General features: G+C 38.3%; 1 protein-coding gene across 1 annotated transcript in view; it reads left to right on the top strand.

The window, feature by feature from the left end:
- Positions 1-27438, top strand: part of Kcnn2 (potassium calcium-activated channel subfamily N member 2) — a 143449-nt gene that overhangs the window by 35142 nt on the left and 80869 nt on the right. The window contains exon 4 of the mRNA XM_004651572.3: positions 12260-12678. Coding sequence (XP_004651629.3) covers positions 12260-12678 — 419 coding nt within the window. The remainder of the gene's footprint in view (positions 1-12259; positions 12679-27438) is intronic.

Here is a 27438-nt window from a genome sequence, read left to right as displayed (position 1 = left end):
CACCAACAAGGAGTAGAACAGTTTCTGGCAGAGTTAATGAGGTAAGTTAAGGACACTTTGAAAGGAGCTTTCACATTTCATCTCGAACCTTGTGTAGAATGTGAGGTTCTATACAACGGGAACCAGGAGCAAACAAGTTTTTAGGATGAATAAGATGTAACTTGGAAAAAGCCAAGACAAGAATAGGGTCTATTTCTGTCCCTCAGGGCAGTGCATGCAACATGAAAGGTTATTTCAACATTTGTCTCTACCAGAGAATCACAGGTTGTCTAAGAGCATCAGGGAGTCAGACGTGACATTGCACAAATCGTAATGTAAATTAGTGGGTAGGCATTTGTTTGCTTTATAAATTTTTGATTTTCTCACCTCTTCAGTAATCCTTTATGCTCTCATCAAATCATGTGAATGCTGGGAGACCTGAACTTTGCCTTCAGGGTTTTCATTAACTCATGGGGTGACCATGACCAAATTCTTTCAACTGCTTGTACTTTAATTAGACTCTTAGAAGGGCAAATGTCCTAATAAGTATGAATTGGCCCTTAGATAGATTTAAGTACTTCAAGTAATGAAAATGGTGATAATATACATTAGCTATGAAGTACCTACCAAATGCTTCAAATGGAAATGCATAAATTTTCATCATTGCAGACTAGACTGTTGGAATCAAATGAATTTGCTGTTATTTAATTTTGGCTTTGAGACTTTCTATGCCTACTAATTGATTCCTTACATACTTCTGAACATAATTTGAAGATGCTCACCAAAATTTATAAATAATTAAGAATACCAAAGAATTAGTAAATTATGGTTATGGAAATAATTTTGAATTGCTATTTCTTTTAATAACTGATTTTTATCCATTAGAGTGGCCACAATTAGTGACATTGGTCTCTGTGTCCTTTTCTTCTGAGTCCATGTTTGGTTACTAGTGTTGATACTTTCAAACCATTGGCATAGCACTGAAGTGAAATGTGATGAAATACTTGTTGTACACAATGGCACTCTGTCCTCTCTCAGTACAGTGAGAGAAGCATTCTTCCTAGGCCTACTTATATGTCAGCTGGTAACACCGAGGATGAGACAGTCTAGCAATGTTTCTCCCTTCATGGAGCTAATCAACGGTGGCAAGTCAAAACAAACTCTACATCTACTTGATTCTAGGTTATAGAACATGGATGCATAAGCCATATACTCCAGTATCTTCTGTGATATATTATTAAGCCAGGAAACCATTATTTGATCTTTCTAGAAAAGTTTTCAAGTGCTTTTGCAAGTTTTGAGAGCACTTTCTTGGCACTGGAAAGACAATTTGGAGGTTAAAGCATTGGACTCTGTGCAGTCACTAAAATTCTCCAAGCCACTGTATTGTATTTGTATTGTGATACAGAGAGAATGATAAGTGGACACACAGCAGAAGGGCAAGTTAAGGAAGGGTTTATCAGAAAATCAAGTGAACATAAAGTAGAAAAGCTCTGAGCTTGGCAGGGTCCTGGGCAGGTAGTTGCATAATGGCTTGGATCTCAGCTTTTTTTTCTTTTTCTTTCTTTCTTTCTTTTTTTTTTTATTAGTTGTTTGGTTTTTTGAGGTAGGGTCTCACTCTAGCCCAGGCTGGCCTGGAATTCACTATGGAGTCTCAGAGTGGCCTCAAACTCACGGCAGTCCTCTTACCTCTGACTCCCGTGTGCTTGGATTAAAGGTGTGCACCACCATGCCCAGCAGATCTCAGCTTTTTAATAACCTTAAAGATATAAACTAAGGATCAAGTCTTGGATTGGTTACTGTGAATGTATGGTGAGGGCTTTTGATAGGCTGATGAGTTAGACAAAGGACTGGTTTATTTGGATGTGTGGACCATCTGGCCTCCTGGTAAGCTAGTATGAGTCAGGGCTTTTGACCTTTACTTGCGTCAAGGGCTTTTTGGATTTCAGTACACTAACCCTGTTCTCTTAAAAAAACAAAAACCTGTGTTCATCTGCTCTGACAGGACAAATAGATTATCTCTTTATTCCCTTTGGGCTTGTATCCCTGACTAGCTGCCTACAAAGTGGGGTTACTTTGCACCTAATCCCTGTCTTTGCCTATCATGACATCTCAAATAAATTCTAATGCAATGTGAGAATAATAATTGAATGGTTTTTCTATGCCTGTAGGGTTGTAAGAAACTTGTCAAAAGAGTTAAGATTTGATGTTAATTATGTCTTAATAACAGTAGAACCTGAATTTGTGATAACCTTAATTCTCTCTGGATCTCAGTGGATAACTCTAAGATTTTAGTCTGTAGACAAAGCCCTTGCTTAGGTCAAGGGAGGAGAAGCTCAGAAACCTGCTGTCTTAGCAATTGATAAGAACCCCATCAGAAGTAAATATCAGTCCTTTCTAGAGCTCCTCCCAATATTGACTTATTGATTTTATCCTGTGTTTGCTTACCAACTTCCTTTCCTCTTCATCTTCCATGGCTAATTTTTCCACTTTCACAGCACAAATTACCATTTAATTCATAGACTTCCTCCTCTTGAGAGTTCATGGAATACTATTCTACATTCATGGGTTCCTTTTTACTAGCATCTGCAGAGTGGGTATTACCTCACAATAATCTTGAAGGTTGATAAGTTTTGCTTATTGTTATACCTGTGCATGCTTAATTAAGTTTTGGATGGATTTTGCCCCAAACTACTCAACTAGTAAGTGATCAAGCTATGTTTTAAAACCATGTCTTTCTCCAAGAAGTGTGTATGTTTCCTCTGACCCACACTAGTGGATATTCAAGGAAGTTAGTTCCTATTTGAAAGTCAGGAACAAAAGCTGCTCACCCAGGAAGAACACCACCACTCAGCAGTTGTTGTATTTCAAACTTCAATATTTGGTATGCATTCCTTTTGATTCTTGACTTTTCTACCCATACAGTGTTTTAGTTAATAAGCACTTTATCATTTATAGATAGTTACACAGAATTTAATGTTTTAATTAAATATAGGGATATATTTCTTCTATTCAAATAATAGAAAATCCAACTGACAGTGGCTTAAACGAATAGTAAACATGGCTGCTGGCTCGATGGGTATGATGTTGCTTATTCCTGGGATTCCTTTTGATTTTTTTTTTTTTTTTTTTTGGTTAGCAGATCCAAATCTCATTTTTATTTATTGACAGAGGAAGGGAAGGACAAGAGCTGTGTCGTCCATATCTGTTATTTTTTAATCTAAAAATAGAACAAAGACATCCTATTTAGCCCTCTAGCAAACATGTATTTATGTCTGGGCATCAAAACTGCATCATGGGAAAAGTAGAGGGAAAGACAGAAAATAAAGGTAGTATACAACTGCAAAGGAGTCTGGGAAAGTAGATACTTATATAGTGGAGTAAAGGATGTGAGTGGTGTCTGGTCAGCCATTTAATAGCATTGCCACAGCATAAAATTCATTGAATTTCTCATTTCATCCTTACCAGCACTTTAGACACAGTGGAGAGCATTGCCCCATTTTACACATGGTAGAAAAATAAGATCAACAAGGTTTCGATGAGTTCCCAAGGTCATGTAGGTGACAACTTTGTAGCATTTCTGAGATCCAAACCTTAGTATCCTGAATTCTAGTAAGGCTCCCCCACCAATCACTGTTATTTCTTTCAGAGAGGAGTTGGCATTTCCACAATTAACACTTCACTGCTTTCAGTTTGAAATCTCCTTGTAGGATTCAGAGTAATTTCAGAGCAGTATGAAATGATGAAAGAGTGGACAGGCTACAGAATGGCTGGTGAGGGTAAGACAAGCATTAAGTTTGATGCTTTCCTCTTTGTTTTGCTCAGGAGAGTTAGATTCTAAGCATTTTGGTGCCCCACCCCTTTTGTGGTTCTGAGCTGTGGGTCTTGTGGGTGAAAACCCTTCTCTCTCTGGCTGTGTTTCCTTTGACCTTGTCTGTGACTTGTGATTGTGGTCTAACTTCTCGTTGGCTGAGTCTTGGCAATGGTGAAGGAAAACCTCATTAATTATGTTGCCTCTTGTAGGAGGCTTTTAAATCAATAAAATTCACAATGTAGTTTTAAGGAAGGAAATTATTTTGGGTTTTGTTGTTATTTTATTAACATTTGTGCTGTTTTATGGTGGGGAGGTGATTATCTCCCAAGTGCCTTAAAACTGAACTTGGAAGTTCACAGAAATGAGTCGCATGAATATCTCAGAAAGCCAGTGTGGAAGGTAGGTTAGGCACTGTGTAGTATTCTAAAATGTGGCCTTCTCACCTTCCTCTCTATTTCCACAGTATCTTTCTTTGGATGGCACTTTCCCCAGGCATTCAAATATAAATATAAATGTCTCTTTTATAATACTCTTTCTCATCAAACACTGGGAAGCTTTCTAATCTTTGTATCCACAGAACCACGCAGATAGGAGCATTCAATCAGCAAATTAAAAACAAGAGCTTGGTTTTATTGAATACTGGTTTAAAGGTTAACTAAGAAATCTTATTTATTTTTGTTCATGCTGTTCAAAACAGTTATGCAATGTAATGGTCCAAGGTTTTGCCTTGGTAAGCAGAATATTTGAGCAATAAATTGGATTTATGTGTTTGATTCTGTATTCTATCATTCATAATAGCTGTTAGTACTTTCCGGTTTGTACATAGAATATTTGCTAAGAAGGATTTGGATGTCTAATGACAATGCACATTCTCATTTTTCTGTCTTCTTTACAAACAATGCTTCATTAGTTTTTATTAATCTTATTCATATGATTTCAAAATTAAAAGTATTTAAGATCGTTTATCTTGCTATCTCTCTTAAGATTTCCAGTCCCCAGGCCCACAGATCATCTCCCTAAGTAGCTCTTCCCATTAATTTCCTGGTTTTCTTTGATACACATAAAATAAACATGTATGTTTTCCCTTTTAACAAAATTTACAAATTGTAACATTACTTTAAAAAATTAGGGTTTGAAGAGATTGCTCAGAAGTTAAAGGCGCTTGCTTGCAAAGCTTGCTTGCCCAGGTTTGATTCTCTAGTATCCATGAAAAAGCAGAAACACAAAAGCAGAAAGTGGTACATGCGTGTGGACTTCCTTAGCAGCTGCAAGAGGCTCTGATGTGCCCATTCAATTCATATGCTCTCACTCTTACATAAATAATATATTTTTAAAACCTTAGTGTTTCCTAGACTGCTCTCTCTTTACTAATATATGATAGGTTTCATCATCTTTTATTCAATGGCATCCTGTTTTGTTTTGAGGGTAGCCATAACTTCTTTAACTCATTTGTGTATCAGATTACCCAGCCCTTTACACATATGAAAGCAGTGCTGCCACGAGTAATCACATATGTTCCCTGTTGTTCACACATGCAAATGATTGGTGAAATGGAATTGCATGACCAATGAAGATGTGTGTGTATGTGCAATTTGATGAATGTTCCTCTTCCCGGGTTGGCTGAATTTACAATTCCACCTTCCGTATGTGTTAGTTTCCCTACTGTTTCCCTGCTTCTTCACTGGCACAGCATATTTTTGTTCTAGTACTAGGAATTGAACCAGGGATTTCTGTGTACTAGGCAAGTGTGCGACGACTGAGCTATACCCCCAGACCTGTTTTTACTCCTACTGCTAGTGTCTTAATGTAACTTCTTTTTTGCATGTATATGCATATAGTGTATGCCCCATATGTATATGCATGTCTGTATGTATGAACATGCAAGTGGAGGAGGCCAGAGGTTGATTTCGTTGTGAGGAGTCTTTCTTAGTTACTCTTCCCCTCATTCTTTTGAGACAGGGTCTGATGCTGTCATGTTTACATGGTTTTAGTTTTTAATTTATTTTAGACTTGAATGTGGCTACTTCTCCCTTACTACTCTTCCTTTTCAGAATTTCTTAATGAACAAATGACCGAGTGAGTATTATTTAGGTCCCACTTTTGTACTAAGTAGTGCCCTGGATTATTTTCCAAAAAGGAAGCACAGAAAATTCAAGACAGGACCACAGAGTTTGTTTGCAGCAGCTAGAGACCCTTGCGTGCCCATTCTCTCTCTCTCTCTTTCTCTGCTGATCATTGTTGGCTTGAGACCAGCTTGATACTGCATCGTGAATTCTAGGTTAGCCTGGGCTCTAGAGTAAGACCATACCTTAGGAGAAAAAAGAAAGTGCAAGGGACTATTCCTGAACCCAGCATAGGAAACACATGAAAGAGGCAAGTAGAGTCTCTGTAGCTGATCCCCTTTCGGTCCCAGCAGGTCACCTGGTCCCATACTCAGGCCCTTCTGTACTCCAGACCCTCTTCCACTGTGGACTTCACTATCAATAAATCTTAGACAGTGAACTTGAAATATATTATGCTTTGGCTATCTGAACAAATACAAATGTTATCCTGGAGAATTAAAGCCTGATGTGGGATAAATTCATTTTTTCCAAGTCAGCTACATCTTCATTAAGATATATTTTAATTATCCAGTAGAAGTGTCCATATGACTTTTTTATACATCCTTAGTTTTGAGTCATCCTGCCCCACCTTCATCCTCACATAAACCTTATCCCTCCCAGTACCATCCCTTTACTTTTTAAAATTGAAGTAACCTGAGGATCTGCCTCTATCTGAAAAAGAGAAGCAGATTCTCCAATGGAGAGTAAAGTTAGCACCAGACAAATGGGATAACCCTTTTTTTTTTTTAATAGAAAATTTAATAGGTGTAGGCCCTCTTGTAGCCCACAATTACTGGTAGCTTGATAATGGAGCAGGCTCATGTTTGGATATGGTTCTGACTTGTTTCCCAGCTCCAGCTATGGGTCCCGTTCCACTGAGCAGATCAGTTAGCCAAATCAAGAGCAGTTGGTTTCCCACCTTGGCTGTGCACCACTATTGCACTTGTGTGAGCATCACGACAGGTTATTTTCTGCTAAGTAGGTTAGACCATGAGTTGCTTGGACAGATATTGCTCATTTTCCCCCAGTCGCCCATGTAGCACCTTCTGGCACTAGAAGCACTGTCTAGTGACTGACCACCCCCATCATACCTCAGAAGGGTCCCAGCTGAAAGTAAGAATAATTGGCCAAACAAGCAAGTGTGCTGTTTTCTTGGTGAACTGGGTACCAACACAAGGGTGAAGGAGATAAACACAGAGAACAATCAACTCCTACCAAATCAGATATCCAGAGACACAGAGGCTCCCAACATCTCATCACTGAAGCAGACCAAAAATGAACCCAACATGGCTCAGGGTAATTTTGCAGAAGAGGGGGCAGAAAGAATGTCAGAGCCACATGTTGGGTCATGATATGCAGAGACATTTCTCCAACCCATAACTGTAGGCTAACTCCACAATGCATGACCCATGTACCTCAACAAAGAGGGCTCAGGAGGAGGAGGTAGGACATGGACGAGCCTAACAATGGTACCAACTGGACTGTATTCACTCAGTACAAAACTAATTAATAACAAAATAAATTAATTATAAATATATAAATAAGTTGAAGTAACCTAACATAAAAGTAGCTAAAGTGAGCAATGAGGACATATTCTGTTTCAGGTGTGCAAGTTACTTTAGACATATGGTAAAGGCCACTATCTGCAGCCCTAGAATTAAAGTTAAACCACTGTGTTTCCCTAAAATATTCCTTATGTTAAGAATATCAGAATTAAAAACTGAACATATAGGGCTGGAGAGATGGCTTAGCAGTTGAGTGCTTGCCTGTGAAGCCTATGGACCCTGGTTCAATTCCCCAGGACCCATGTTAGCCAGATGCACAAGGGGGTACATGCATCTGGAGTTTGTCTGCAGTGGCTGGAGGCCCTGGTGCACCCATTCTCTCTCTCTCTCTCTCTGCCTATTTCTCTGTCTGTTGCTCTCAAATAAATAAATAAAAATAAACAAAAAAATTTACAAAAACTGAACATATAGCTAGGTATGGTGGCACACACCTTTAATCTCAGCACCCAGGAGGCAGAGGTAGGAGGATCACTGTAAGTTCGAGGGTACCCTGAGAGTACATAGTGAATTCTAGGTCAGCCTGGGCCAGAGTGAGACCTTACCTCAAAAAAAAAAAAAAACAAATATATATCCCTACCTGTGAATTTAAACAGGTCATATAGATATATCTTCAGTTTACTTTTAATATTTTACTTGGAATGAGTAGTTATAGGACTCTCAATGTTTACAATGCTTTTGTCTTCTGTAGAGATTAGTATATACATTAACAGTACTATGAAAATACTATTACATAATTTGTAATTGATAGCCTGTGACTGAGTCTTAGGATGACAGCTTTTCCTCACTGCTTCACAGACTGCCTATGGCTTAACTTTCTAGGTGGCCTCCACTTTTGGGGGTCTTCAGAACTTGGCCTTGAGTACCGTCCTGTCTTATTCTCTATTTTTCCTGATGTTTTTCTTTAATTGATACGCCTCTTAAATACTGATGTCTTTCAAATTTATTTTAACAGTCCAGACTTCTCAGTGTGTCTTGCATATCTTACTATGGACATGGCATCCATACATGAATGTGCATGGCTAAAATAGAACCTTTCATTTCTTACTTCCCATCAGGGCACAGGAAACGTTTTTAGAAAGTGGTTTCACCATTCACTCTGTTTTTTCTTTTTCTTCACTCAGTAGCCATCTATGAATCTTTCTCTTTGTGTTATTGGCCCTGCATTCAGCCAGTCAGCAAATGGTAGGACGATCCCAAGCATTCTGCACTACTGTACCATCTCCATTTCCATGACAGCCTGTGGTTCAGGTCACAGGGATGTTGCAGTGCCTCAAATGCAGTCATATTTCTTGCTCTTTTGTATCTGTCCTTCCACACACTTGGCTCTTTTAGCAAGAGGTCTTCATAGCTGTGAGGATAAGCTCTATAAGCTGTAATTCCCACTGGGTTACCCCCTTTGCTAATACGTATAGTGGGTTCATGCCACTGCACTTGGAATGAAATCTAATCCAATGTCATTTCCAACATTGGTCCTATTTTGTACCTTCAAAGTCATCCTCCTATACTCTGTCCTCTTGGCCATTAAATTTCAGTCATTCTGACTCCTGCTTTATTTCCTGAAACATGCTAGACTTTGGTAAGGCCCAGGGTCTTTACACATGTTATTTTCCTTGGCAAGAATGTTCTTTACGTGGCTGCTTCTCTCTTACCTGTTACTTGCTCAATGTGGAGCATCCGTAGATAATCACAACTGCTCTCATTTCTCATCTATTGTTCTCTGTTCCATCCCTTCCTTGCTTCTTTCACAACAATATCCAAGAACATAATTGGTTTATTAAATTTATTTTAGTCTGCCTTTTGATATTGTTTTCCTTTTCTAGGAAAGTCAATGGGCAGATGTTGTGTCTACGGTAAATTGTATGGCATGCCTAGGGTGCGACGCTTACTCTGAGTGCTTAGCATTCTGGTATTCTATGAAATAAATGAAAAAAAAAATGCAATGTAGAGAGTAGAATTGTATGGCGAGAAGTAGAAAGTTTCTTCCTCAACTTAGAATTTAAATGTAATGCCATAAAATAAACCAAAAAAAAAAAATTGGTTTGAGTGTTGAGGTCCCTGGTAATAAAATGAAACTATGAAATAGAATATTTCCCCCCCTAGGAAATATACTAAAGAAGAAAGCTATCTGTACTTTCTGTATAATCACAAAATTACATAGTTACAAGGATTTATCACTTAGTAGGATGTGTTCTCTATAAATGTGAAAAATGTTGTGGGCTTTGCTTGTGTTTTTCTTTAGTGAACATCAGGACCTCTGTGGTAATCAGGGTAGCCATCACTGAGTGAGAAACATCAAAGACTTTCCTGTAGCGAGCATTAAAGACGAGAATGTCTCACGGACCCTCAGAGGCAGAAAGGAGTGATAGTCCTATAATGAACTCCTTGTCCTCTGATAGCATCAATAAGAGGTACATATAGGGAAGAGTGTAGAACCAAGTAGTAAAGTTTTGGATTTGCATGGGGCATGGACCATTCAGTGATGGGAACCCTCATCTTGAGTGAATAAGAATTCAGTAGGTGGAAACTTGTGAGGGCTAGAATCTAGGGGGGAAATGTGGAAAGAAAGAACGTAGAAGTCACATAAGGGGTGAAGGAAGTATGTTCTAGAATATACGGCCATAAGGAAGCGTAAGGAGAGTAGTAGGCACTGAAGTGAGAGAGAGGCAAAACCAGTTTGAAAAATGCCTTTTCTGCTGTGGATGTAGATTAGATGTGGCCATCAGACAGTAGAGAGAGATTTTGAATGGTTTTGATCTTAGTAGTTTTAAGACAGTCATGGGACAAAGAGGATGGTTTACAAAAAGAGGAATCTGGTAAAGGATGAGATCACCCTGGAAGATTCACTCAGCGAGAGTTAGAGATGGATCCAAGGAGACAGCACCCCAGAGTTGGGGAGGAGGCTAAAGTCACCGAGAGGGGCAGAGATGAAAAGGAGATGTCACAGGAGCCTGGAAAAGTAGTCTTTTCCCAGAAAGGAAACAATGACAGGATAAGTAAGATAAAAATAAAGCTGGAAAAATTATAATGGAACTGTCTTTAATGACCTTCACAAGAGTGGCAGCAAAATCCACCTGGCAGTGTGTGGAGGAACTGAAGTAGACTGGGGCAGTTGCCTGGGCTGCTTAGTATCTTTTGTTTTACTGTTAGTAAATGGTGACGATTTCAACTCAGTTGTGTATTCCACTTAAGCGATCATGAGCACGAGAACTAGGCTTTCAAGCAGCGGAACTGGACTCTGGTCTAACATTTGCTTTAGTCACACAGAGCCGCAGGAGACAGGAAGTAGGGAGGAAGGATGCAGATGTAGGTATGTTTATTGCTGAACTATAAAATAGAAGGTAGGCATGTATTCCAAGAGTGGAAATAGAGGTGGCATTTGAAGATTCTCAAAGATCGCTGGGATCGTGGTGATTGTGAGCCCCTTTGAAGGTAGAGTTCAGATTTACAAACTGCTAGGTCATTCAGAGCCAAGTTTGGCAAATGAAGAATACAGTCTCAATTCTGTTACACAGTTGGGAAGAGTGTCTCTGCATTTTTCCCACCTCCTTTGAGGTACCAGAAGAGAAAGACAAATTTTCACCCGAATTTCCAGTTTTGCAAAGCAACACCCAGGCAGTGACCAGTCTGATCCATATTTTGGTAAATAATCAAGCAGGAATAGGGATCCATCACGATCTCTGTGTGCGTGTGTTCAGATGTGGGGGGGGGGGAGTCCTGCCTGTAGACGAGCGCACAGGATGCGGTGTGTGGAAACCTGCTCCTCCCGTCCCCACAGTCACGCACCAGAGAAGGCAGAGTTCTCCTTCGGGATGTTTTCATCCGATGCTTCCTACTTAAGCTGGCTACTTAACAGAAGGCAGAGAATCTGAAGCCTTCCTCTGGGGGGCGGGCAATATGGGCATCTAGGCAGACAGACCTTCCTGGTGTGTGGGACTTCCGCATCACAGTGTGGTTGGCATCTGCAGCTTCCTGCACCTCAGTGCCAGCAACTCCCACAGATCATCAGCCGGAAAAGTGACCACACATTTCCAAATGCCTCTGGCTGCTCCTGGGCTGTCAGGACCCTGGCATATTTGTTGACAAACAGCGAGGGAAGAGAGAAAGGCATCCTTTTCTGTCCGTGCATGCATATGCTTCCTTTTGTTAGGCTCTGATTTTCTTTAATGGTGATACGAAAATTAGGGAAAAAAGAATATTTACTAGAGAAAAGTCGAGAGCAAATTAATAATTCAAGTAAGATAGAAAAATAGTAGTGAGGAAACTGGAAGAAATATCTCTACCACATTTATCTGTGGTTTCTTATGAATTTCTCTGAGGCCAAGGATATGATTTCCTATAAGCATGCTCAAGTGTTGTTGCAGTATAGGATCTAATGATTGCAGAGGTACCACCAAATAGATTTAACCCTAAATAGTTGTAAATGTGTCCTCCTAAAAAGGAGAGTAACTTTTTATAAGGCAAATCTATTTTTACTTCAAGTGGGGGTCATTCCAACAGGCTGGAAGCCCTTTGTTTTTAAATAATGCTATTCACATGATTGTCCAGTGCCATGGACTCCAAGATCATTTTAGCTCCTATGTAGCAAGCATTTCATTTTTGCAGAATGCAATCATCCTTTGGTACCAATACCCCATTCTATACACAGTATGTCTGGATAGGATTTAAATTCTATAAGCATTAGCTTGCTCAGTTGCTACGAGTCACCTGACATGTCTTTTTTTTTTTTTTTTAAGATCTGCACTAACGTTTGTGGACCATTCATGCCATACTGAAGCTGATTTTCTACTTTATTTTTTCAGTTATTCATGGTGGACAATGGAGCAGATGACTGGAGAATAGCCATGACTTATGAGCGTATTTTCTTCATCTGCTTGGAAATACTGGTGTGTGCTATTCACCCCATACCTGGGAATTATACGTTCACATGGACGGCCCGGCTTGCCTTCTCCTATGCCCCATCCACAACCACCGCTGATGTGGACATTATTTTATCTATACCAATGTTCTTAAGACTCTATCTGATTGCCAGAGTCATGCTTTTACATAGCAAACTTTTCACTGATGCCTCCTCTAGAAGCATTGGAGCACTTAATAAGATAAACTTCAATACACGTTTTGTTATGAAGACTTTAATGACTATATGCCCAGGAACTGTGCTCTTGGTTTTTAGTATCTCATTATGGATAATTGCTGCATGGACTGTCCGAGCTTGTGAAAGGTAAGTTTGTTTCTTTTCCTGAGAAAATAATTTGCCATATGGTACCATCAAAAGTGAGAGAAAGAACATGATGTGCCTTACTTCTGAAAATTTTGGATTCTCTGACTGGCTTCTTTTGCATAGCGGTGACAAAGCTTTTCTGAAGACTAATGCATAGAGCAAATGCCTTCACGACTATTCCTTTCCTTTCAACCGTGATCGGTTCTTAATAGAGGGTTGGCTTTATAATCTGTCAAAATTTGGAGACCAAGTATTTTGTTTTGTGGCAATTCCTGTTGGAATCACTTTAATGAGCTCTTTCTGTTTTAAGCACGTGCTGTCCGTAGAAAAAATGCCGAAGCAACATGGTTAACTTTAGGGTATATATTGTATGTATGTATGTATGTATGTATGTATGTATGTATGTATGTATATGAGTGTGTGTGCATGCATACACATTTGGTGGTGTGTAGTGCCTATTTAAAACAGGGTTTGTACTATATTGATTCCCTATCAGTATTTTTTGGATGAATGCACTGGTTTTATTGACTGTCATGAACTAGCTGAAAGAGGAAGTGTGTGATTGTTTCGTATGAAGATCTCTAATAGTCTAGAGTCTGCCATGCTGTTGGGGTCAGAGGCTGTTGGCAGAATCTGAATTACAGTTACAGCATCTATAATGCTCACTGTGTCAGGTAGCAAATGAAATGCATTTATGCATCACTTAAGTAGAAAGATCTATATAACACTAAGTGAAGAGTGCCCTTTATATGACCTTACCTAGGAAAATCTAAAATGAAATGAACACAGAAGAGATATGAATGATTTAGAACTTTCTAGGACTGTTCATGTTCAGATGTAGGCCATTGTAGAAATTAATCTTTTTTATTTAGTTTTTAAAAGATTTATTTATTTATTTATTTATTTATTTATTTATTTATTTATTTATTTGAGACAGAGAGACAATGGGCATGCCAGGACCTCTAGCCACTGCAAACAAACTCCAGGAGCATGTGCCATCATGTGCATCTGGTTTATATAGACCTGGAGAATCAAACCTGGGTGCTTAGGCTTTGCACGCATGCACCTTAACCACTGAGAAATCTCTCCAGCCCTTTATTTAGTTTTGGTTTTTAAGAATCAAAATTATATACTTAAATAGATTAAAAGAAATCTGTATCTGAGTTGCTACAATAAATAAGAAGTATTCTTTCACACCACCCACTGCATTGCTGCTTTTCCAAAAACAAATGCTTTAAATTGTTTTAGACATTCCTTAGGTTACTGACTTTTATATTTGTAAGGAATATACCTCCTATTATTACATCTACATTTTGTGTTTTAGAGCTACCTGTTCATGGAAATCAGGGTTTTAATTTCCTTTCCTGTACATACCCTTTCACAACTTCACTACCCCAAATGATTTCTGTCCACAAATCTTCCAATTAATTATAACCCAGAATCTCTATAGCCCATGTTTACATACTTATATTGCTATGACTGTGTAAGGTACATTTTTATTTCCTCTAGAATTAGGCAGCCTGTCTTCCTTCCTCCTCCATCCCTTTTTCCCTCCTTCCACTCCTTCATTCCTTCTCTTTCTCTCTTCTTTCCTTCTTCTTTTCTCTTTCTTTCATTGTTTCTTTTCTTCTTTTACATAGCTTAATGTATACTTCCCACTAAATTGTTGTGTAAATATTCTTTTTCTCTATTCAAATACATTGTATAGGAAGATAAATTTCAATATGCATTTTGTTTTGAAGACTGTAATGACTATATTTAACCCAGGTGATCAATGGGGTGACAGTTGTCACAGCCAGATCACCCTCACATCCTAATGACTATATTCAAGTACATGAAGCAGTTTGTTATTTTGATCTTGAAGCAATGACTTTTAGGACCTTTTGTTTGCTTCTTCATATTGAATGTTTCCTTCCCTTGCTTATATATAGAACCCCTCTCTATCGTGAACACTCTTCTCTCTTTCTTTACTTACTTTGGTAGTGTGTCCATCTTTCAGTAATTTCTAAGAAAAGGTAGAGTGTGTGAGAGTGAACTTGTCTCTATTCTTTTGTCACATAATTAATATTCTGGCTGGATAGAACATTCCAGATTGGGAATCACTTGTCTTTAGAATATTGAAGGCTGTATTTTCCTCTATGCCTGGAGTTCTACAATTTGATACTATTTTTGTCTGAACCTTTCAGGTTTTTTTCTTTTGTGTTTGTTTGATAACTATCCTAGTGATTGGCATTGTAAAATCACACAGGGATGTATGCTGGTATGAGTCTGTTTTAATCCATGCTACCTGGAATTTATTGGACCCATTCAACTTAGGAATTTATGTTCTTTGGTTCTTGTTCCTGGATTTTGTTGTGTGAATAATGGTCTCCTATATTAATTTTTAGTTCTATTATATTCTTTTTCTATTATTTTCTACCTCTGTTTTGCTGACTGTATTAGAAAATTTTTGTAAATACATAAATAGTATATAAAGAAATAATCAGGTATAAGTTTTGTTGCAATTTAATGTCTTCTGTCCCATATATTAATTTCTAGTGTCTAATTTTTGATTCTTGGATGTGTATTTGTTTTGGTGACATGACGCTTTTTTTTGTGGTTATGTACTATTTCCTTTCTCTGTGGGTATTAACTTTAAACATTTTTTTCTCTTTGTATTTTGTTTATTTCCCAACAATGTATTTTTCCTCTTTGCTTTGACTTCTGTTTTTCTGTTTTAGAAGCTAAGGCCTAGGTGTCCTTGGCTGCATGCTTACAATGAGTCGTGGGGCACTAAGGATCTCTCTGCAAGCTCTCTGTCCATATCCAGAACTTGCCAGCTGTGAGGCTTCCCTAGCTGTGACTTGAGGGGTGAGCAAGGGGCACTGTATCTTCTCTTTCCTGTGAAAACCTGACCAGCCCATGACCAGTCTTTGTGGTTACTATGCCATGTAGGCCAAAAAAAAAAAAAAAAAAAGCGCATAATCATTTTGTGGGAATTTCTGAGGAAGCAGGACAAAATAGAGGTCTGAACAGTTAATATGCAGGTGTTTATTTATCCCCTGGTTCCAGTGAGCAGTCTTGCTCCCTCCAGTGCTGGATGCCTCCAGTCAGTCTGCAGACCAGATTGCCCTCTGCAGACAGTATACCTACTTCCAGACTCTTGCTCTGCCGGCGAAGAGCAGTTAGCATTTCCTCAGAGTGGAAGAGGGAGTCTAGGTGCCTAGATTGATTGAATCTGTCCTTCCATGTGAGGCTCTGTCATTGTTCTCACCTGAGACAGACAATGAGTGAGTCATGGGAGTGTGGGTCCCCAGTGCCCTTAGTATGCCTCTTCTTGAATTTCCAACACTGTTGCGCTAGAATTATGCTTTCTTAAATATGTTGAGCTAGAATTATGACTTCGTGAGTCAGCTTTCTTGTTCCTTTCCATACTGTATTGTCACTCATTCATTTTGCCCTTTTGTATTTATACTTTGTATGAAAAGTTGAAGGATTATTTGGGCTAGAGAGAGAGCTCAACAGTTAAAGGCACTTTCTTACAAAGCCTGTTGGCCTGGCTCTTCCCTAGATGCACAAAGTGGTGCATGTGTCTGGATTTTATATGCAGTGTCAGGAGGCCCTGGTGTGTCCTTTGTTCCCCCTTCAAATAAATAAACAAAAAATAAATAAAAATGGAAGAATTATTTGTAGTCATTTTGGAGGGGGGATAAGTGAAGGGGTTATAGCTAGTATGTCAGTTTATTCTCCCTGCTTTTGCCAAAAGTGTTTTTTTTTTTTTTTGTGGCTAGATTTTTTAATATCATGCATCTTAACCTTTGTAGATGTTTCCACATAAATATGGCATTTAAAGGATTAAAGTGTTCTTTTTAAAGAAAAATAGACTCCTTATGGTAATGCTTTGTTACCTAGCAATCATGGTATTTACAGGCTTATGGTATTTTCTGGAGCAGATGTACTCACAAAGTTTGAAGATTAAAATGTAGGAAACTTAGCTGACATACCTACTCCATTTATAAAAACAAGCCTTCAATAAAATATATGCCCAATGGTGTAGAGTGGGGGAGCATAGTTTAACAACAATATTTGTATACATAAGGGTGGTCTCTGTTTTGTCTGTTCCCAAGATCAACTAAAATAACCTTCCGATTGTACATATGCCATGCATTTTTACAAAGTGGTTCATGTTAGTTGTTTTTACCCCACAACTGAAAGTCAGAGGCAAGCTGTGCCAACTTTTAGCAGCCCAAAGGATGTGTGCTTTTAGCATGCTCAGGTTGTTAGATGATGGCTATCCCTGTATTCATGTCAAGAAGCAATAAAAATGCAAATATTAGCCCTGTCATAGTGAGGATGCATCTGTAACCAGCAGTGTAGCATAAGGGAATAAATCCATACATCCATGGTGCTGTGGGAAAGGAATGAGAAGCAGACTTAGATTTGAAACCACATGATTAAATCACAGTTTTGTGGTGTAGAGAGTGGGTGGCCCCAGCCTAGCTAAGTCACATTGTCTTTCTTTCTTTTTTTTTTTTAAATTATTTATTTATTTATTTGAGAGCGACAGATACAGAGAGAAAGACAGATAGAGGGGGAGAGAGAATGGGCGCGCCAGGGCTTCCAGCCTCTGCAAACGAACTCCAGACACGTGCGCCCCCTTGTGCATCTGGCTAACGTGGGACCTGTGGAACCGAGCCTCGAACCGGGGTCCTTAGGCTTCACAGGCAAGTGCTTAACCACTAAGCCATCTCTCCAGCCCCACATTGTCTTTCTTAATTGTCATCATTTGTGAACCAAATGGCTTGATCAGCCATCAGCTAGCTTATCATTTTATAATTACACAAATGTGAAAAGAAATAAAACCATTACTCAACATTTTGATAGGTCTTCCACATTTGAGTTGTCAGTGAATTTTCCATTTTGCTGGAGAACATCACCAGATTGTACTTTTAGGAGACACATATATGTACAGGTAGTATTTTTCTACAACATGTTGATTTTGAACATGATACCAGCATCTAATACTTCCTTGAATGTCTCATTGCCCTGCCTGCCTCTCTTTCACTCTCCTGTCTTTATGTAGAGAGATTCTCTCCAATAGAAAATCTCTTTCTAGTTCATTAGAATAATTCAAACAGTATTTTAAAAATATTTATTTGTGCAGAGAGAGAAAGAGAGAGAGAGAGAGATGCAGAGAGAAAGAGTGTGCTCCTCCAGCCACTGCACATGGACTCCAGATGCATGTATCCCTTGTGTATCTGGCTTACATGGGTAGTGGGGATTTGAACCTGTTTCCTTAGGCTTTGTAGGCAAACACCTTAACCGCTTAGCCATCCCTCTAGCCCTCAAACAGTATTTTAAACATGAAAGGCAGTCAGACAATTATTTGAAGGCTGTGTTGCAAACCTACTTCTGTCGTACAAAGTACAAAGTTTCTAGAGGTTTCTGGAAAAATTCTCTACTGATGGGGGAAGCTTTCTATATGAGGTGTCTATTCTTTGTGGTGTTTTTTTTTTCTCTTAGTGCATGATGTACCCTTATTTACCTCCTTGTGGGTAATATGTATGTGTGTATAAAATGTGTATATAATTTTATATAAATGTAAAATTATAATTCTGTATTTTATACAGATAAACACATATGTGTTTGTGTATTTCTTTATTTGGTGAATGACAGGAAGAGACAGATGAGGCAGGGGTCTAGCTTGATTTCTGTGGCTTTCATGTGTTAGGGGGCAGCTACCCGTGACCTCACCACAGTGGTCACACTCTCTGGTTCTGGTGTAACCTCATGTTGAGGTGGATATCTTATCTGAAGCAACCTGAGAAGACTGGCTTGGTGCTGCTCAATGACCATAAATCCAAGAGGGCCCAGAGGGGGGCATTTAATCAGGATGCATTAGAAAATATTTTGGGGGTATTTATGACTTAGAAGAAACCTGAACTCCAGAGCTTGAGGTCCTGGAATTTGGGGATTATCTGATCCTGACTTGTGCTTCTTAAGGCTTCTCTGGTTTTGTCAAGGTCACCTAGATAGTTGTCAACCTAAGATTTGTCAGTGGATACTGTTGAGGACATTAGCAGCTGTTTTTATAAGGGTTTGGGCTATATATGGCTGGCTTGTGCAGTTTCACACAAAGAAAAGCACCTTGCTCTTCCTTTCTTTTGTTTCTTTTGCACTAGGAGCCTGGAGAGCATTCAATAAGGGAATGTACATTAGGAATTTCCAAGAGGTAAAAGTGATATTTATTTGCATATATCTTCTGGACACATTCTTGGCATTTGCTAATACAGGAGAGAGAGACGGGGAGAGAGAGAGAGAGAGAGAGAGAGAGAGAGAGAGAGAGAGAGAGAGAGAGAGGGAGGGAGGGAGGGAGGGAGGGAGGGAGGGAGGGAGGGAGGGAGGGAGGGAGAGAGAGAGAGGGAGGGAGGGAGGGGGAGGGAGAGAGAGAGGAAGGGAGAGAGATTGCAACTTTCTGCAGAGCTTAGAAATTAAGAAAAAAAGTTTCTATGGTTAACATATTCTTTTCTTATTTGGTCAGAGTTTTGTAATTTGGAGGAGAAAGCTCAATTGGGCATGAAGAAAAGGGAGGGAAAATGTGAGCAAGTGAATCCTGTGAATTCTGTAAATGTGAACAAGTGAATTCAAATGTGAATTCTGGTGGCACTAATAAATTAAAGGTGTCAGGTAGTGCTTCTGTAACTGGAAAAAAAAGCACGTTATTTTAGCTAAGATATTAATGGTTAAATAAACCTACTGTTTTGCTTTATCCCATTGTCTGATTGATAAGTGCATGTTAACATTTTTAACTATTAAGCATTAGTTGAAAATATTTTTGGAAAATAAATTTAAAATGTTGGATTTTTGAAAATAAGGGAGTTCCAAAAACAACCAATGGACTTTGTTTGAAATAGTTTCTACCTCTTAAAGATGCATATTAAATTAAGTCTAAACTCCATTACTAAAATTTAATAGATGAAAATTCATGTGGTATCTATCTTTTAAGTCATCAAAGATAACCTGAGGACCAGAGAGGTATGTTTAGAATTTCCTGTTCAGTCTGATGAAAGTACGTTTCTTGTCATTCACTGGAGCAATTCAGATAGGGTCCTCTCTGGTTTTAACTGACACTCTTACACTGTGTTTCCAAAGTTTTGTTTTCGATTTCCTGGGTGTAATTTCTGAAATACATTTGAAACATACTTTAATCTTGTATGATATGTTGCAAAATATCATCATCAAATCATGCCTCATGGTAGAACTACTTGTGTGTGATATAAGTTTCACATAAAATAACCACTTTCAGCACAAGGCTCTATTATGTCTTCTAACACCTGAGTTTTAAATGGACTGCAAAGGAAAACTCCTATGGAATAAGAATATCCTGTTCTGTAAGTAGTGAGTTTTCATTTTTTGGTACCAATTCAGATGGGACATATGATTTGGGGTTATACTTTTTATGGATTATGGGTTCTGAGTATCATGCGACTTTTATAGATTAAAATGAACACATTTCCAAGTACCCCCATAATAGTTATTTATATCTAATGAATTAATTTAGCATTGCTATAATACATTTTTTCTCAAACCATAGTGGTCCATTCAGTTAAGACCATGTTTATCACTTTCTCTAGGTAGATTCATGTTGAAAATAACACTGACTTTTAGATTTGAGTATGTAATAAAATCCATTTGGAGGGTTTTAATGAGCTGGGTACTAATTTTCACTTTTTCAAACAAATTTTAGCTTTTCCTTTTCCTGTTGGTCTTTATATATTACAGGTAACATTTCAAGCAGGAAAGGAAAAATGACATGTGAATATCTTCCTTGTTCTATCTATGGTTTTCATTATTGATTTAGAATTACATGTAGCAGAATCTGAAATGGTGAGCTGCACTTTAAAATGCTGCCTTGTTTTATGAATCTATGATTGTGATCTATGATCTATGTTTTATGAAGCTATGATTTTATTTAATATTTTTAGGAGACTAACCCAGAGGTCAGTTCCTTTTTAACCACTGACTATTAGGGGTGCCAGCTTCCTACCTCTTACACAAATTTTCAAAATGTTACTTGTGATTGAATTTCTTCAGTATTTGCAAAAGTAATTGTAAAACATGCATTGTGATGCTAGACAAGGTCCTGTTGCCACTAGCATTTATTTCAGGATGCTGGATAATTGCATTACATTATTTCTTACCTCTTCAACTTTCAGCTGTTGCTAAGTCAACTCTAAGCATTTCATCAATGGATTTGTAATTTGTGGTTGATGGGAATGTAACACTTTGTAAACTTATACTTCCAAGGTCTGATTCACACATACAGATATAGGGATATAGCATTTTCAGGCTCATAAATGAGTCACAACTTTAAAACGGGCCCTTTCAAGTTATAAAAGTCTGCAGTTTGGAAGCATGCATCATGCATCTGTGACTTGCAAAGCCCCAATGCTTAGTGTTATGTTTCTCAAATAAATTGGTCATTACAGTCTTATGAAAAGAAAAGCCAGCATTCTCTCAAGCTCTGTCTTTGCTTTGTTCCTATGTAGATGTGATTTGTTTTATTGGTCTTTGTCTAAGGGAACAATGAGAAGTGATAATTGGAGCAATGGTCTTTGGTATCCTGATTAGAAAAAAAACAAAACAAAAAAAAAAAAAACGCAGGTTGAAAGTGTCATCAGAGGTTATTAAAGCAGAGAAAATTAAAAGTTGAACAGCTTAGAAATCCAACCTCAGTAGAATTTCAAGCTCATATCATAGTTCATGATAAGCTACCCATTCTGAGATCCAGCTGAAATCCAGTTTTTATGAAGAATCTCAAGTATCTTGCAGCTTTGGGAAATCCCTGGAACTGCCCACATACACTATCAGCTAGATTGTGTGCAGAAGACCTCTGGTGTGTGTGTGTGTGTGTGTGTGTGTGTGTGTGTGTGTGTGACCTTGGGTGTATGTGCACAGGACCTCGAGTATATGCATGAGAGCTTGGGCAGCAGATTCGTAGAATTCAGCTTCAGAACCACTGTGCCAGGCAAAAAAATGCCTTTAAGACAATTTTACCTTTAAGAAAATTAATAAGCATACTTCTTGAACTCAAATAGGATTCCTACTTGCCCACAAGATTGTCCACTTTTTTGTTTGTGCTTTTTAAAGTACTAGCATCAAAGTCAGAGCTTTGATCATGTTAGGCAGTACTCTACTTCTGAGCAATATCTCTAGTCTTCCATTCTCTTTCTTCTCAAATTTAATTTGTTTTTTAAAAATGTTTTCTTAATTCAAAGTGATACTAAAATAAAGAAACAGTCCAGGATGAAATGTGCCTTTCATGTAAAAACATGTACACATTTTGGATAGTCACTGAGTTTAGACAAATCAGACTTTTATTCTAATTTTAAACTTTTATAGTGTTGCTTTATGAAATGGGCTTGCTTAGTGTTACCAGAGGTAGATACGAATGAAGTGACCTTAGCATTATATGCCAGAGCTAGGAGCAGGGAAAACAGTACTCACTGTTTGTCAGAGGCCTGCCTACCTTGATTCCTTTGGGAGGAATGACTCAAGCTTCTACACTAGCAAAGCAATGTCTTATTTGTGGAAGGTTCCTGATGTCCCAAGAAGGGTAGAGTCAGCCCTTGAACTTCCTCACCCTGCCAGTTTTCAACACTAATGGGCTCCTGAATCAAAACCTCATAGAATTAATAAACAATCTATCTGCTCACCTCAAAATTCCTAGAGATACTAAAAAAGACCCAGTCATGAGATATTTCAATTTAGATATGGTGCTAAATTCAAAGTCATTTTGATTTAATGGCTATTATTCAATAAATGCTTAGAGAATAAATATAGGAATGATAAAAATAAAATTGTATCACCAAGTGTTCACCATGATTTTTGACAAAAGTGTATTGAAAAAGAAGATTGCTAATGTTATTATTTTAAAAAAACATCCCTGAGGCAGAATTAATATGTCATAAAATCTACCAGTTTGAAATGTATAGTGTACTTAAGTGGTGTAGCCATCACCACAAAACATTTTTTTAAAACACTTTTCTCACCCTAAAAAAGATTCCTTCTACTCATGCATGTTAGTCCCTTGTTCCCTCATCTAGTACTAGCGACAGTAATATGCTACCTGTCTCCATGGATTTGCTTTTTGGTGATTTTTGTTGTTTTTTGAAGGCAAGGCCTCACTTTAGCCCAGGCTGACCTGGAATTCACTCTGTAGTTTCAAGCTGGCACCAGACTCATGGTGCTCTTCCTAACTCAGCCTTCTGAGTATTATGACTGATGGCATTATCACACCTGCTCTGAAGCCTGTGTATAAATGCAGAAAAGAAATACAGTGACCTCCCATCTTCAGGTTCCTCCACCTGAATATATATGTTGCTTTCAAACTTAAGGTAAAGGTGACTGTGACTTGCCTATTTGATGTAATAGTATTACATCATGATATATATTATTTTTGGTTTCTTTTGACTGACCCTCAGCTGTCTTCAAAGGCATAGGTGCCTGGTGCACTTTAGGTATTTAGATAGGCATTGTGAACAACCAAATTCCTCGTCACTAACTCAATGGCCATTATTTAAAAATTCTTAATTTGCTGTGTATTATAGTGACAGAATGTGGGCATACAACTTACAGGATGTGACATATATGACTTTGGTATATGGTATTTTTTAGTTCCACATTGTTTTATGAGGCAAAAGATATTTAGGTGACTGCTGTCTGATTTCTATGTTTTTAGGTCTCCTCTTAGGAAATAGTTTACAAATATTCTCTGTTACATAAAATGTGCCATTCTAGTCTACTGAATCATTTTCAATTTTTAATAATAAGTTTTAAATGAGTTTCAGTATCTAATTTGTAGCTTTAGGACTTCAAGTGAAATTTCATGTATCATGGTTAGTAAATTTGAAAGCCAAAAAGTAAGTCATAGAGTATCCAGAGCCATTTTGCTTAGCAGGTATCTTCTATGTCAGTGATAATGGTGAAGACATACCTCTAGTGACTTTCTTGCTGTAAAGAAAACCTCCCAGTATTTCATAGGATTGTGCATGTCTGTGTTTGAACAAAACTGAGGTTGTGCTGGACATCTATGGAGAGTCATTCTGAAATTCTCGTTGGTGTTATTTTGGCTCAGTAGTGAACCAAAAAGGGGTTTCAAGTAGAGTTAGGCCAGAAGTACCCATAGAAGTTCTGGCCTGCTGTATTTCTGAAAGTGGGTGATGTTCACTAGTGTTACAATGAATGTCTGACTACTGTACTTTCCACTGTTTGTTAATTAGTATTTTAACTATACATGCTTATGGGATATAGCTTAATACATTATGCATAATGGATCATGGTCAAATCAGGATAATTTGCATTTCCATTTCCTTAAAAATATTTTCTAAGTTTTTATTAACACATAATTGTACATATTTATGAGATAGTGTGGTATTCTTAATACATGTATATAATACTATATATAGTATATATAGTTATAATAATATAATGCAAATCAAACAATGAATACTTCTAGCTCTTGTGGCAGGGGAGATGGTAAGCTTCTGGGATCAGTAGTGAGAGACTTGGCTCAAATAATGGGCAGAAGAGCAATGGAGCAGGACACCTGATGTTCTGTTCCTACCTTAGGCAAGTGCATGGATGCCACAAGAGCACATACATGGGCCTACCACCACCACACACACAGGCAGCAAAACAGAAGTTCACATTTCTATTTCCGTAACAATTCTCTATTTTTATGATATCATATGACAGCTTTCGTTTCTCTTCTCATCCACCATGCACTTTATCATTGGGGTAATGTTTTTTTCAGCCACACCAAGGTCATTGGCTTTTATCTTGATGAGACAAGCATTTAGGAAGGTGTGTGATGATGGATGGTTGGATAGTAAAGAGAATGAAGGTGCTATGATAGGAAGGTTTGACATGGTCTGTTGAACAAGGAAGGCTGTTATAATAAGTAGTCAATAGTATATGCTCAACGCTTATTGATACAGATTGACTTGTGTGATGAGGTCAGTTTAATGGGTTTTTTTTTTTTTTTTTGAGTGCCCATGGTTTACTACACCTTGTGAAAATAGAGGTAAACATTCATCAAGCTCCTTGGTGGTAACAGCTCCTTAATATCTTGGGCAGATAAAACCCTACATGTAATTTATCAGACTACGTACAAGACCAGTTAGCATAGTTGTGAGGCAGATGCTTCTGCACAAATGTGCCCCCATCAGGTAGAAAAATAGCAGGCTGGTTATTCACAGTGAGTGACTTCATGCGTTTTTAACTCTGCAAGGATTGTTACATACAGAATATGTATAATCTTATTATTATCCTCTAAAACTAGCTCATTCGTAAGTAATTAGTTTTATTATTTAGTCAGTCATGGGTTAATGAGGAGCTGTGTGTTAATTTAAAATTTCTGGAAAATTTAGGGGTGAATATTTGAAGACTGTAGAAGCACTGGTTTGGAAATCTGGAACCTCCCTTAGGTGCTAGGCAGCAAAGGGCCTCAGAAATGTGGCAGGCAGGGTATAGCACGGCTCGAAACCTTTCCATCTTCAGCCTGGAAGTACTTCCATTTACTGTGCTGGAGCGCACAAACTTCACATAAAGTTCCTTGCCCTTTGATGTGGGCTGTTGCTTCAAGGGCTCTCAGCAATGGCGTGGCTAGGATTTGCAAAGGGAAGGCATCGGGGACCCTGTTCTAAAGAGGCATTAGTGACTGAGTCCTAAAGTACCGAGAAATGTACAGATGAGGTGAGAGCCCCCGAGTCAGGGATCCATCTTTCCTCTCATGAGATTGCCTGGGTTGTGAGAATGGTGCTGTTGTTGAGCCTCCTGTGCACTAATTCATGGGTACATCCTGAAAAATCTCATTAATTGTAATAGATGGTCCAGCATGCCTTTTGTTAGAAGCACACAGGGCACATGCTGCTCATGTGGTTCACAGAAATTCTGAGAATCTCCAGCTGGGCATGCTGGCACATGCCTATAATCCCAATGCTCTGAAAGCTGAGGCAGAAGGTAACCCTGAAATGCATATGGAGTTCTAGGCCAGCCTTGGCTATATAGAGAGACACTGTCTCAAGAACAACAAAACATTTATATTAAAAAAAAAATCTGAGAATTTCCACCATAGCCTCTGGGAAGAAAAGCATCATGAGTTTTAAACCACCTGGTTTAATTATTATTATTATTATTTTTTTTTTTTTTGAGGTAGAGTCTCACTCTTGCTTAGGCTGACCTGCAATTCGCCAGGTAATGTCTGGTCTCGAACCAAGGGTGATCCTCCTACCTCTGCCTCTCGAGTGCTGGGGTTAAAGGCATGCACCACCACACCTGGCTAGGTTTAACTTCTTCATACAAGTATATCTTGAAGTTACCACATCACTGAAGAAGTCAAAGTAGAAATTTGAAAGATAACAAATATAACAAAATATAACAAATACATGGTTCTTTGTCTGGATTTACATTTGAAGAGATTTTTGTTGAGCTTGGTCTTTATATTAATTAGTTCTTCTGAAAGATTTTTTTTTTTTTTTTTGAGGGACAAGTAGCAAAACCTGAAGAAACAGGATAACAAGATCTTTAGTTTCAGGGTACTCAGCCATCTCAGGCAGATAGACTAACTAAATCCCATGGGTCAAATCTGGACCACAATCTGATTTCAAAAAGTCCTCAAGCTAAGGATAGTTTTTACATTCAAACATTGTTGTTTCAGGAGAAAAGAATATATGACAGAAAACACACGTGGTCTATAATACCTAAAATGTTTATTAGCTAGATTTTTGTGGTGTAAGTTTGCTGAGTGCTATCTATATTATTTCATTGGTGTCAAACATTACAAAGTGCTTTATAATTTTCCTTTGGGGCTAGGCAGTGGCTTTATATTTTGTCACAGCTTAAATCAGTAGGTATGCCCCCCCATCTGTATTATCTCTTTCTCTAGAATTAAATATGTTTAGTAACTAACGATCACTGACCTTGGAATAAGTAATGATAGGTGCAAGTAACCTATTGATGTTAATCAGAACCCTAAGCCATTCTTAGAGACAAGTACTAGACAGATGCTGTAGAATTAATTTTTATGTATGTGAAACAAATATATCTCCTGTGTCTACCTAAAGAAAATGCATCAAGTTATGAAATACTTGCTTGAACTCATGAGGAATCTAGTATCCTAGATTAAAAAGATATATATTTGCAAGGAGAGAGAGGGAAGACTAAGCCTCTTGCCACTGAAAATGAACTCCAGATGCATGTGCCACTTTGTGCACCTAGCTTTCCAGGGTGCTGGGGAACCAAACCCTGGCCTTCAAGCTTTGCAAGCAAGTATCTTAACTGCTGAGTCATCTTTCCACTCCTCTAGTCTCCTAGGTTTTTATCTTTCACTGGCCTTGGCTTTCAGGACAAATGCTTGAATTATTAAGGAATCTAATTAGGACATTGTGGAGGAGCAGGTCTTGTAACTGAAGCATCCACACACAGTCGATGAACATGGTCAAATGCTTCCCCCTAAGAGGGAAATACATGCCAAACCTTGCAAGATCGCTCTGCAATATGTAACTGAGCTATCTGTGTGAAGCAGTGGCTCCTTGCTTAGTAATTAGGCTAAGATAATTTGCATTGCTGTTATATAGTGAAATGTTGTGATACCAAACCACAATTGCCTTGGACACATGGTATCAACTTCCAGATAAAAGACTTCCCCCAAGACCTCATCACTGAAGTAGACCTAAAACGGATCCAACATGGCTCAGGGAAATTCGTAGAAGAGGGACG

Source organism: Jaculus jaculus, chromosome 14 (genome assembly GCF_020740685.1).
Source record: "Jaculus jaculus isolate mJacJac1 chromosome 14, mJacJac1.mat.Y.cur, whole genome shotgun sequence".
Lineage (NCBI taxonomy): Eukaryota > Metazoa > Chordata > Mammalia > Rodentia > Dipodidae > Jaculus > Jaculus jaculus.
This window is presented reverse-complemented; position numbering and strand designations above follow the sequence as displayed.